The sequence below is a fragment of the Lacerta agilis genome, chromosome 4, assembly GCF_009819535.1.
Source record: "Lacerta agilis isolate rLacAgi1 chromosome 4, rLacAgi1.pri, whole genome shotgun sequence".
Classification (NCBI taxonomy): Eukaryota; Metazoa; Chordata; class Lepidosauria; order Squamata; family Lacertidae; genus Lacerta; species Lacerta agilis.
This window is the reverse complement of record NC_046315.1, coordinates 42,943,505-42,956,718: the sequence shown is the minus strand read 5'-3', so window position 1 is coordinate 42,956,718 and position 13,214 is coordinate 42,943,505. Positions and strand designations below refer to the sequence as shown.

Below are 13,214 nucleotides of genomic sequence, written 5' to 3'. Positions count from 1 at the left end.
CCTCCTGAACATCGGCGCTCCATGGGGCGGGCTGCTCTGTGCTGTTCCTGGGCCACTAGTCTTCGAGGCTCGGCTTTCAGCGGCGGCAGCGGCAGCGTGGCCTTCCTCCTCGGCCTCCCCTCTCTTCTGGAGCGCCGGCGTTCCATTTGAACCGCCCCGCTTCAACTGCCGCCGCTGCTCCCGGCCCGATGTCTCTACATCCAATCCCTGTGTCCCTGGGGCACATGCTCAGTAGCGCAAACCCAGAAACACAGGGACTGGATGCAGAGACACTTGAGTTTTATATATATATAGATTGCATGGAACCTTTATTTTAATGGAACCCCCACTTAGTCTCAGTTAATACACTCAGATGATTCAGGTGGAAGCCACTATTATGTCTATAGTATCTGTTAATATAGCCCAGGACCTCTTAGACTGCAACTGCAAGTTACACGGACACAACCGGCTGAAGGACTTCGGTGATGCAAACCACTGCTTACATGTTCAAGTAGGCAACTGCCTAGCAGACAATGGAAACAGAGAATGAGGCCAGAGTTCAACTTAGCGCTAAGTAGGGTATAAGGGTTAGGGTAAAGGTACCCCTGACCAATAGGTCCAGTCACGGATGACTCTGGGGCTCTATAGGCCGAGGGAGCTGGTGTCTGTCCACAGACAGCTTCCGGGTCATGTGGCCAACAGGACTAAGCCGCTTCTGCTGAACCACAGCAGCGCACAGAAATGCTGTTTACCTTCCCGCCAGAGCGGTACCTATTTATCTACTTGCACTTGGTATACACATGGGGAATTGGGTCTGCTTGCCCAATAGGACTTTGCAGAGGAAGGGTTCAAAAGAGGATAAAATATTTGAAGTGAAAAGAATATCCATCTGCTGAGGCAAGTAGGTTAATTCTGTGATTATGTGATTCTCCCTGTTTTGCCACAGATGAAATCACCACAATATAGCACAGAAATAGAGACCATGTTTACCTAGTTATCTCAGTAACAAACATGCAGTGTCTTCCCTCTTTCCCCTACAGTGGTACCCCGCTAGACGAATGCTTCGCTAGACGAAAAACTCGCTAGACGAAAGCATTCGTCTAGCGGGAGGCTGCCCCGCTAGACGAAAAAGTCTATGGGGCTGCCTCGCAAGACGAAAAAATTTCGTCTTTTTTTTTTCGTTTTTGCGGAGCGCGGCTCCCATTGCCGCTCCGCAAGACGAAAACCCCGCTAGACGAAAATTTTCGCGGGACGAATTATTTTCGTCTAGCGGGGCACCACTGTATTACATAGAAAACAATTGCTATATATGTCTTTAGTGGCATAATCCCATAGCAGAATCTGATTGGTTATGCAACATTTTGACATCATCATGCTGGCTATATTGCCTTCATTTACAGGAAACACATAGTCAAAGATATGACAATGGGGGTGGGAGGAATTATCTATGGCTTCAAAGAAACTGTCAAAGTAGGCAGTAAGAAGTTGCAACAGCAGGGAGAAGGTAAAGCGCACAGGAGAATATTATTTCATGTTTCATGTCAAATGTTCACACAAGCAAACATGTAACATTTCACTACTTCGCATTGCGAGGTTATGATCAAATGCTAATCCTACGTATAGAACCATATAATTAGGATTGCTTCCTCAATATCATATGAGGTGAGTTAAAGTTTGAAGTTAAGTGGCAAAGAAATGCAAAAAGCAGAGTTTGTAAATATTCAGTTAGCACCTACAATCATGCAGAATGACAGTGACCCTTCAGAAAAGCAGGCAAGTCACTGTTTATTTTGCATAAATTTCATTCTTTTTTTTTTTGTCACAAACTGCATTTTGAATTTTGTCATTTAACATTGGCTTTCACATTACACACATGTCTACTGAGGAGTACACCATGTATCTGATAATGCAAGCTTTAGTCCACAAAAAATTATGTCATCATAATCTCATCTACAGCTCCCATCATTCTGACCATTACCATGCTGGTTGGGGTTGATGGGAGTTGTATACTAAAACATTTAGAGGACATCAGGTTGGTAGAAGCTGCAGGAAAAGGAAGAAAACCTTCCTATTTTGTATTTTTATGGCTGGAGAAGGAGAGCTGGGCTTTGGAACTTTTGGTCCAAAGCCGCATGGGGAAGTCATGTGCAGGTGCATTTACTAGCCATACTTCAAGCTTGCACACGAAAGCTCATACCAAGAACAAACTTAGTTGGTCTCTAAGGTGCTACTGGAAGGAATTTTTTATTTTATTTTGTTTTAATTTCACCACAGTAGGTGTTTTTCAGGACAAGTTATCAGCAATTAACATGCTCCAGAGCTCTGCTACGCAAACAGAGCTTCTTTCAATTTAGTATTACTGAAAACTCTACATGGAACTTAATGCGTAGAGTTGTTCCTGATACAGAACTAGAGCAAGAACCCTTTAATTAGGAGAAACCTCCATGTTGTCATTGGAATTGTGGAATAAGTGATCATGAGTCTGAGTTCAAATGCTCATAAATATGAAACCACCATTTTATGTTGTCTGAAAGAATAGTAAGTTGACTTAAATTTCACACATCTGGCATAAAACAATATAAGATTCTGTTGTGTCTTGTACTTTTTAATTGTAGAAGTCTGAGAGACATGCTGCCATTTCTTAGTTTTATCTACTTCACACACCAAGAGGGAGATGTGGATAACATTACTTCTTGCAGAGGAAAAAAATAAAATGAGTTTGGCAAAATAAACAAACAAATAAGTAAAAATGTGTGAGCTACAAAGTGTTGCAAGATACAGTTGCTAGGAACTAGTAAAGCAAGCCAATATAATTAAAGATAGTACTGTATATATATAATTATGATTAAAAACTATCACTTTACCATCTATATAACTGAAGTACATGGGGTTTTACCTTTAATAAAATGTTGTTCACTCACAAGCAATTAAAATAATCTATACAAATGCATGTATTTTTTAAAAAATCTTAAACTGATACCTTTTCTTTAAAGGAGTATAACACAGTCTATAGCAGAAAGTGCACTAATCCACTTGTCATTTTCTACAGATCAAGTTATTTCAGATTATCATCAGCTAGCCTTGCTGATACTGACTAGCACTTAACTTTATGAATAATCTCAATGGGAGAGATTCAGAGTTGACACGTGCATAATTGAGATGACAGTAGGGTTAATTGTGCAGTGCTCAGTGTTAATAAGGATAGAAGAATTGAAAAAAGATTTCTGATGCACCATCCTGTCACTGTGCCTGTTAATCATTTGATGTAGTCTCATGTGATATAGCTCTAACATGCCTAATGTAATACAGACTAAAGAATCTTGCAAAAGGGGGAAAAAGTATATTGTATCTACATATAAGAGAGATTAAAACAGATTTTGATCTTTAAAAAATCAAGTATTTGACGCAAACATTACATTTGAGTTTTCTGAAAAATCCAGACAATGGATAGGCAATGTCATTCAAACAATACTGTATGTCTTTCAATAACAGTCGTAAACAACTTCATCAGACTTCAAAAAAGCAACTCATAAAAAAATACAGAAGTGTATTTTGAACTTCTGGTTTGATTATCAATGTTTTATGATAGTGGCATCAAGGATGATTATACAGTTATGTACTGATGGGAATGGCAGATGGAAATGGGAAAGTGAAGTAGTAGTTTTGAAAGATACACTCTACCTGTGTAGCCCAGAGAATTGTCCTCATTATCTGAGGTGGGAAGTGGTGTTCCGCTGTCGTTTCCTCTCTCAAGGTCATCAGAGTCTGTTGGAAATAACATCAGAGCTGCTGATGGGGTCACAGTAGTAACAGTAGTTGCCATTTCCATCAAATAGTGTCCATATACAAGTAAATCCACGTATGACAGAAAAACAAACAGTGACAGCACACAGCATACTTTATCCTTCCACACCATTGGCTGGATTAACTTCTGTAATATCTTCAGCAACATTCTTTGTGGTTTTTAAATTCCTCTTGTGTTTACTGTGTCCCTAGTTTTATTCTTCTGTTGCACCTTCACTCTGATTTCACAGCTTGTGAAGTGTTCTGTCTACACTCTGCAGAGCAGCCAGCACATGCTGTGGTGGACATATGGGGAAGAGGAGGCTGGGTGGTTGAATGCTAGCATTGCTAATTTTCTACCTTATTGTTAATCAAAGCTATTGACTGTGATCACTCCCCATCATTGCTTCATCTCCTGGCAATTACAGACTCAGGGGACTTTACCTCTTTGTAGGAAGGGGGAAAAGCAGTGTCTTGTCAAGTAAGGAGAAAGGCTTGTATAAGCGCTATTTGTTATCCAGGGGCGGAGCAAAGGAAAAGAGAATTATCACATCTAGCAAAAGGCAACAGTTTATAGCAATCAGAAAGAGATATTTACCTGAACTGAAGGGCAATATTAAGGACATCATTTTTAAATGTTTTTAAAAATCTATATTATAGAGTAGAGTCCCCCAAAATTAAACTGCAAACAAAATATTTTCAAATAGTTTGAAGCCATTCATAGTGCAGCAGAGCAAAAATGCATTTAAAAATGGGGGGAAAGTATCTTAAGGCCAAAAATATCAATTGTAGGTGCTAGTAGGAGATTAACTATACAGAGAGCTTGTTGTACTATTTTTTTTAAACAATATTCAACCATACTGAAATAAAAGCCCGGCTGAAAGTTCTGAGAACTCAAATAACTTTACTCATAAAAATATGGCTATAATCTCCCTTGCCTGCCCCAAATCATGCAGAAATAATAGGCAGCATTCTAGAAATATTGTGTACTGTGTGCTTTCTTCTTCTTTTTTTGCAAATGTCTTGTTTAAACGATATCCTAGCTAGTCATCTAAGTACTTACATTTTATTCATAAATCTATGTACATTATCACAGAAAAGTCAATGCACCTTATTTTCCGGCGTATAAGACAACTGGGCATATAAGACAACCCCCAACTTTTCCAGTTAAAATATAGATTTTGAGATATACTCAACGGCAGATTCTCCACCCGGCGTATAAGATGAGCCCCGACTTTTGAGAAGATTTCCCTGGATTAAAAAGTAGTCTTATACGTCAGAATATACAGTAGCACTTCTGATATTACATATTCAGAATACCTGTGATTCTTAAAAAGCAAACATTTTACAGGATTCATCTCATCCTGGATATAGTCTGTTTGCACGGTTGCCTTCGGGCAAGAGATATAGAACAATTAAATCAAGAATGAATAGACTAAAAACAGTTTTTATCCAAGAGTTATAACTATTTTAAATGCTGTAACCAAATGGTATGATCTTGGGGAGTCGTGTTGGATGGTATGTATGTGTATGTGTGGCTGTAAATGTATAAATGCATATATGTGGCTGTAAATGTGGGATGGCATTCAATTTCGTTGTACTATGTACAATGACAATAAAGTATCTATCATCTACCTACCTACCTACCTACCTACCTACCTAAGTTAAATACAATGATTAAACAATATTTATTTCAACCCTTTTATTCAATATACATATATTCTATTTCTATGGTGGAAGATAGGCATTTTCTGCTTTGTTAAAATGTACAACCCTTTTCAGACTTGTCTTTCCATTAGAAAGCAGAATGTAAAAAAACAACTTGGAAGTATCCCTTTACATTACTGAGGTCTCCTTTTTAAAAAGCCTTTGTGGATAAGATAGAGGAGAAAGGTGAAACCCCCTCATTCATTTATCCATTTGTCTTGCTACCACAGTAATATGTAATCTCATGAACATCTTTGAAAACTTATCTGAAAGAGACTGTCGCAACTGAATCAAAAGTCCTCTCTAATACACTATTCTCTTATTTACATGCAGGGAGCTATTGGACACGTTGTGAATTATAACTGTTGAGGGCAACAGGATAGGTCTCTTCCTAAATTAAATGGCAGAGATTTCATGCTTTCTCTTTCAGCTTTTTGAAGGTACATGGTACAAGATAAAAAATAGAGATCAAATCAATACTAAAAATGCTAGTACAGTAAGTTTACGGCTTGCGTGAGTTCAACTTTACATGTGTGGCAAAAATAAATAATAAAGAGGGGGCAGGGTTCTGGGGAAAACCACATTGGCAATCCCACCCTCCATTCAACCCAATTGGTTTTGATTATACACAGTTTTGGCTTTAGGCGTGATCCATGGAATGTAACCCCTGTGTAAATTGCAGGCCTACTCTACACCAGAACTTAGAGCAGTTAGAACTGAAGTTCTACTTGAGATTCTACCTCTCTCTGTCTCTTCCAGCCACACCATGCTAGACCTGGTCGAGCTTCCATTAAATTCTGTGGTTATAGTCCTTCTAATAACATTGATACAAAAGTTGTGCTAATAAAACTGTACCCTAGGTAAACAACTTCTCTACATTCTCCTGAGCTCCTGGAAAATCTTACAGTGCAATATTTCTCATATCAGGTAGAGACACAAAGTGGCCGGGCTTTGGAATAACTGATCCAGTGTGTCTTAGAGAAAGGAGACCTCTGCAGCTTCTGTTTATTTGAGAAGGCTATTGAGATGTGCAATGTAATAGTATTTATTTTTTTAAAAAAACAAAAACAAACCAAGCACAGATGATTCTAAAAAATGCTTGTCCAACAAATGTTTTCAAGGATTTAGCATTAAGAGAAGTGGAACCGTGAAATGCTGCAGGCAACAGGGAAAGGGAAAGGAGGGGGCAGCTGGCCTGCTTGAGCCCCTGCCAGCTTACAGCAAGTAGAAGAGATTCATAGTGGATCTCCCCTTGTTTCATGGTGGATTGCCCCTTGTTGTATGTTGAGATTAAAGAAGGAGAAAACGAAGTTTCTCCATAACCTTCCTCCATGCCATATATACAGAAATAAATAGTTAATGCTCAGGGCTGAATCTGATCCCACTAATGTGCAAGTGTGGGGTGGGTAGTTCAGGAAGGAAATAAAATATTGCTATTTCCCATTTCTACCTACGGTACCTGAAATACATTTCTCTCTTGCTTGAGCTGGCTAGAGCCTTGAATTTAAACATTCTTGTTAGGGCTGGAAATACACTGAAATATTTTGTTGCTGGTTGCCACCTGTTTTAAATACTAATACTGAGCTTTGAATGCTTAGGTAGCATTGAAGATATTCCCATCTTAAGCTACTTAGAGTATAAGTCACTGACTCCTGATCATTTGTCAGGAAAAAATGATCAAATATTCTTTTAAGAAAAGAGTGGAATTGTTTCTATTAGGTATGATGGACAGAGAGATAAAAGCCAAAGATAGGCGTATTATTATGTATGCGACCGTCTCAACAAGACTATTAATAGCTAAAAATTGGAAATCACAAAAGGTACCTGATAAAGAGGATTGGCCCTTAAAAATGTTAACATATTGTAATTTGGCATCCAAATATGAAGAGTTAAAAGGAATAAATGAGGTAGAGAGAGAGGAGAATTGGAAACCATTTAAAGAATATATGAATCAGTATGTTGAGAAGGCCGACCTCTTAGTAGAATATTAAAGACCCAAATAATTGATGTAAAGGATTAGGATAGATACAAGAGATAATAGAGCATGCAGATAGAGAAAAGATGACATTAATACAGTAAGGAGAAGGTTGTGAAGCAATATGGGGAAGGGGGGAGGGTAACCAGGGAGGGCGGGGTATGGGGAGGGAAATTAAGTGCGCTATAGGACTTATGTTTATGTTTAGTTAAGTTTAGTTAAGTTATGTGTGTTTATGTAACTTTTATGTATTATTATTATTGTCTTTTCTTTTCTTTCCCCCCTACTATTATTATTATTTTTCTTTTTTGTAAATTTGGAATTTAAATAAAGTCTATTTTAACTATTAAAAAAAAAGAGTATAAGTCACTGACTCCTTTTCATCTCTTGACCAGTTCACACCTGACTTTCCAAAAGAAGCAATAAATCAAAACTTCAATAGGACTAAAGCATGCAGTGAAGCATTGTTCAGTGTAGTTATGAACATTATTCACAAGTAAATCCAACTGAGGTGAGTTGGATTTATTCTCTAATAACTGAGCTGAAGTCCAATTGTGTTTAACAGTTCCTAAACATGCTTACGTTTCTCTTAATTGCACCTAATACTACTAACACTGGAACACTGGATTATTTTTAGGAAATACACTTTATAACAAATATTGATAATCTGAAACAGATTATATAGTTCCAACAGTGTGCTAGCTACAGCAGATCTAACCATACTTAAAGAGTGCTTCATACATTATGTGTTTAAAGATATGTGCTTGCTGCAGCAAAGTTTAACGAATCATGGCTCCCCAGATATACATATATGTCTTTCAAAATGTAGGGTTTGCTTTCTCACACATTAATGTATTAAGCAGATATACTGTATGCACATGCTAAAAGTGTAGTATGTCAAATAGCTCTAGCAAGCATATGTGAATAACATTTGCTTTGAATTACAGTGTAGCCAATGTATTAATCAGTATCACTCTGACTCTACTCCATGTTAACACACACACATACAAACATTAAGAGAACTGCCCACATTTTTTTCATATAGGTAGGGTGTAACTGAACACTGCAAATAGTTGATACTTTCTTAAAGAATATAGGTTCAATAAATATTTAAAAGATGCAACATATTTAATTTTAGTACTACTCATTTATAATTATGTTGATTAAATCCATTGACTTCCTTCTTTCAATCAATATTTAACACCATTTAAATCTTAGTTGCCTACTACTGATATATCACAGTTTCTTTAATTCTAATAAATTACATTCTAATTTACATTATACTTCAAATACATATTCCACCAGGATACACTTGCCAGGGGTATGATCAAGTGCTTTTGTAGTTTTCATAGGTTCCTTGTTCAGTTCTGATGATCTCAGCTAAATGATTTGGCATTTCCATATTATTGAACAAAAACATTGTCCATTCTGTGTTAGAAGTTTTGAGTCTTCTATTCATTTTCACTAAATAATCCAGATTTCACCAAATTAATTAAGAGCAGAAGGTGATCTATTAGGTGCATAGGCCATGTGTACAATAAAATGGATTGTTGCTTTAAACCAAACTGAGGCAGGAACCATTTCAGCGAACATTGACTTTCTTTGTTGCCTTCCTATATCTTAACATTACAAAGTGATCTTTAAAGACACATCATTTCTCACACTAGGGTTTCAGTGTGTTCAGCACTCTTTTTCAGATGCATCTTCCTACATTACTCTAGATTAGTGAAAGGAATCAATGAGAATTGATCCAATTTGCAGAACACAGTTCTAATATTGATAGTAGTTTATACACATTTGCTTTTGCCTAATCTTTTATTAATGATCATCTTCAAAATGCCAATTAATATTGCTGTCCATAAATTCAGTAATATGGGCTAGATAAAAATCAACTAATTAAAGAAGAGATGCTCCAAGGAAACAAAATACAGAGTAAGATGAAGGAAAAATACCTTCTGGTAATCTGTTTTCCTTATATTACTTTGAGAAACAGTAATCACTGTTATACAGTTTACCTATCAGTGGAAAAAGGTCAATTTAATTTCATTACTTTCATCAAAACTGTGTATTAGAAAATGAAATGTGGTAAGCAGATAGATTCTTATCTGTTTTTGTTATCTATTCATTTTGAGAAAAATACTGTGTAACATGAATGCACACTTAGCAGGGAAATAATTCAAATACCTATGTTTTCATACAGGAGCAAACATTCCCAGAGGTTCCCGGAGGGCATTCCTGAGAGAGGAGTGGCATATTTATTTGAAAAAGGAGGGCCTATCCTATCTGCAGCATCCTAGCTAAGGCTGTCCCAATGCCCCTCTGGGTGCTTGCTAAAGCACCAACATAGACTCAAGGGTAGTATGGTAGGGGTGGGTAGGTTGGTATGTCCTATGGCAGGAGTGGGAAACACCTAATGCAGTCTTCCAGGACTTTATATCTGGCCATCCAGACTATCTCCAGGCCAAACATCCTCCAAAATGCAACACACCCATCACCAGCCCTGCTTGACACCCTGCTTAAATATGTTTGCCTGATGGAATGTGGCCATGAACTCTGATAGTGCTTCTTGATTTCTGGATGGAGGTTAGAATGGAATGTGTGAGTGTGTAGAAACTATCTTACTGTGCAAAGGTATAATTCACATACATCACTCTGTCCACTTTCGCCTCTGGCCTCACCCACCACTGACATGTGCCCCCCAGAAGGCTGCATAGAAGGGAATGTGGCCCCCAGCCTTAAAAAGATTCATCACCCCTGGTTTATAGGAATTCCATCTTTCTCTTTAGACTTCCTGTCCTGTGAGTGCTAATCTTGAATGTTTGTGTCTTGGGTTGGGTACCTGAGGGATTCTGCTGATATGCTGCTCATCAATATTCCTGTATCAGCTGATGAAGATTGTCTCAATTTGTGTTGATGGCTTCTAGGATGGAGTATTTCAACTTCTATGCTGAGGCCTCAGGATATGGGGCACCTCAGGACCTCATGGCCACAATGAGAGCCGTGGTTGTGCTCCTCCTTAGATTGCAGAATCTAGAAGTTGATGCCGGAGGATTGTTGCTGACCCCTTGGTGGTTATTCTGTGAGATTTCACAGGGCTGTTTTATCCCACATGCTGTTTAATGTCTATGTTAAACCACTGACTACATCACTTGACAGGACAAGGTCCAATAGGCTATGACTCAACTCAGACAAAACAGAGGTACTGTTAGTTTGTGGTTCAACTGCCCAACCTAGTTTGGAATGGGTGTCCTCCTAAAAGACCTCTTTGTCTCCATCTATACTCTTAGACCTAGCCAGACTTTACCATCCTATTAGATGTAAAAAGCTTAAAGAACTGGGTTCATAGATTAGGAGGGATCTTGGATCCAGCACTGTTGCAGGAGGCAGAGGTGTTGTTCCCTTTTAGCTTAGAGGACCTTCAGACAAAGATAGGTAGAGAGGTAACTACAACATGTATTCATCTTTTTGACTAGTTTGCAAAGGCTTTAATTTTAGTAAAAGTAGACTAATAGGTGTTTTTGATTACACCTATTTAAAATATGTCAATCTTTATGGAAAAATAGCAATATGATCATACTTTGTGTTTACCAACTGCCAACAATACTATGAATATTATTTTAAAAATCAGGTGAACGAAACAGGAACTAGTCAATTTTTGTCTAAGTGATAAACAAAATACACACACACACACACACACACACACACACACACACACACCAAAAGCCTAGAATCTGAACTGGGAAAGATTACTAAATAGATTGTAAATTAATGTATCACTCTCCAGTAATCTATAATAAAAGTTTGTCCAAGGCTCTGATTCCTCTATGTGATCAATGTAAACCTCAAAAGAAAGCACAGGGTCAAAAATTACCTAAAAGTTTATGAACTCGGCTGGGAGAATGAAAGCAAGTTCTGAAATGAAACGGCTGGGCAGGATAATAATCAATAACTACTCTTATCTTGTCAAATTTCAGCCTTAGTAAATTAATATCACATAGGCAATCATGCAGCACAGCAAGGGGCATTCAGGGTTTACAGCAACCAAACAGATACCTTGAGGTGCTGTCAATTTGTAATATTGTACAACCTGAGCATGAGACTATTAGCCTGCAGCTGCAATTTCAAAAACCTCATGGGTATCTGGGAACCCCTGAAATAACTAGGGGGAGGGGGGAAACACACCCTTATAGTCACAGGGCCCAGAGCAATAAAACACGAACACTGAAAAATACAATGAATTTAACTCACACAAGGCTGCTGAAACAAAGTATAGATGTTTATTCCTCCCAAATATAAAACACTCTCTTCTCAAGTTTCATGCAAGCAGAGACAAATAACAGTAGCAGTCATTTCAAACATGGCCCTCAAAGAAGTCAAGACAATGTATATCTCCCAACAGGGACATGCCAAACTGTTGGCAAATGGTGTATCTACTTGTCTGCCCCCCCCCCCACTCCCAGTCCAATATATAATTCTAATCTGTTAGCCATACATCAAGTAATTGCTGAACAGTAGACTATGGCTAGCATATAAAAGTACAGCTGAAAACAGCCTATTATAATTAGACTCCAGTAAAACAGATTTTTAATCCAGAAGGACTATTGAATCACCCTCTGGAGATGAAAGAGAGTTTCATTTAATTGAAAATATAAGTCTATGCATCCATTGGTGAGGGCTCAATGGATGTCAGATAGGTTGATAAATTTATTTAGCAAAAAAAAAAACCTTTGATACTGGTAAGCTAGTAGATATGATACAGTACTTTAATTGAATTGTGGATTTCTTCGATGACTTTCACATAGAGAATAAAGATAAGACTATTACCAAGATGATGGTGATGATGATTTTTTTAAAAAAACATGTTCTGGAATTATATTAATACCTTTTTTGGTTGCAGGAATAATCTTCTTGTATAGTTTTAGTCTGTATCTATTAATCAGGGAGTAATATAATACTAATGTGATGTTATCAGCAACTAAAAGAATGTGCAACTCTATATGAAGTGTGTACAGCATACTGAACCACCATTTTAAGTTGTTGGTTTTTTTAAGTCAGCCAACCACTAATTTAAGGGCAAAAGACTTTACAAATCAATACACATTGATTTTTCCCTGGGAATTTTTTGACCTTAGGATGGTCACCATGACCTAATCAATAGGCTTGTGGGCTTTAGCATCCGTGTGCTGGTACAGGTGCACAAGTAGGGGTTGCAAGGTTTGCTCCCAGCCTGCTTCCACAGATGAGAGTGGAATTTGTATAGGCCCTTTGTGATTCCAATGAATGCATGGAGTTTGGGAACATGAACTCCTGCTCCACCCTTTCCATGTATTCAACTAACGCCTGTAAAGGGTTTGTTTCATGGCACTGCTGTGCTTTTTGTAAGATGCTACTTCAGTAGTTACAAAGAGAGCAAAGTTTGCACATGGTCTAAATTCCACATAGAAACTAACAGAATGATTGGACTAGAGGCAACATATTTAAGAATGGTTTTCGACTGGGATATTTTGGAGGGAATGAGGATCACTGCCTTGACTATTATTTATATGCTCAAAGCAAAAATAAAGCATTGATGTTTTAAAACCTGTCAATGCAATATTATATGTCTACTCAGAAGTAAGTCACATTAACTTCCCTAGGAAATGGCTTTAGGATTAGTGTATAATTTTCATAGTTGGCTCACCTATGAGTTGGCTCACCTATCAGGTAAAATGTGAAAATGGTTTCAAGGCAGAAGTTGGTTGTGGTGAATTAGCCTCCCAGCTCTCCCCTC

General features: G+C 37.9%; 1 protein-coding gene across 4 annotated transcripts in view; it reads right to left on the bottom strand.

The window, feature by feature from the left end:
• The window catches only part of ROBO1 (roundabout guidance receptor 1), a 611,457-nt gene that overhangs the window by 347,331 nt on the left and 250,912 nt on the right, over positions 1-13,214 (bottom strand). For 3 of the 4 annotated variants that reach the window (XM_033146826.1, XM_033146829.1, XM_033146827.1), the window contains exon 3: positions 3,661-3,744. The exons of the other annotated variant lie outside the window; for it this stretch is intronic. In XM_033146826.1, coding sequence (XP_033002717.1) covers positions 3,661-3,744 — 84 coding nt within the window. The remainder of the gene's footprint in view (positions 1-3,660; positions 3,745-13,214) is intronic. 4 annotated transcript variants of the gene reach the window in all.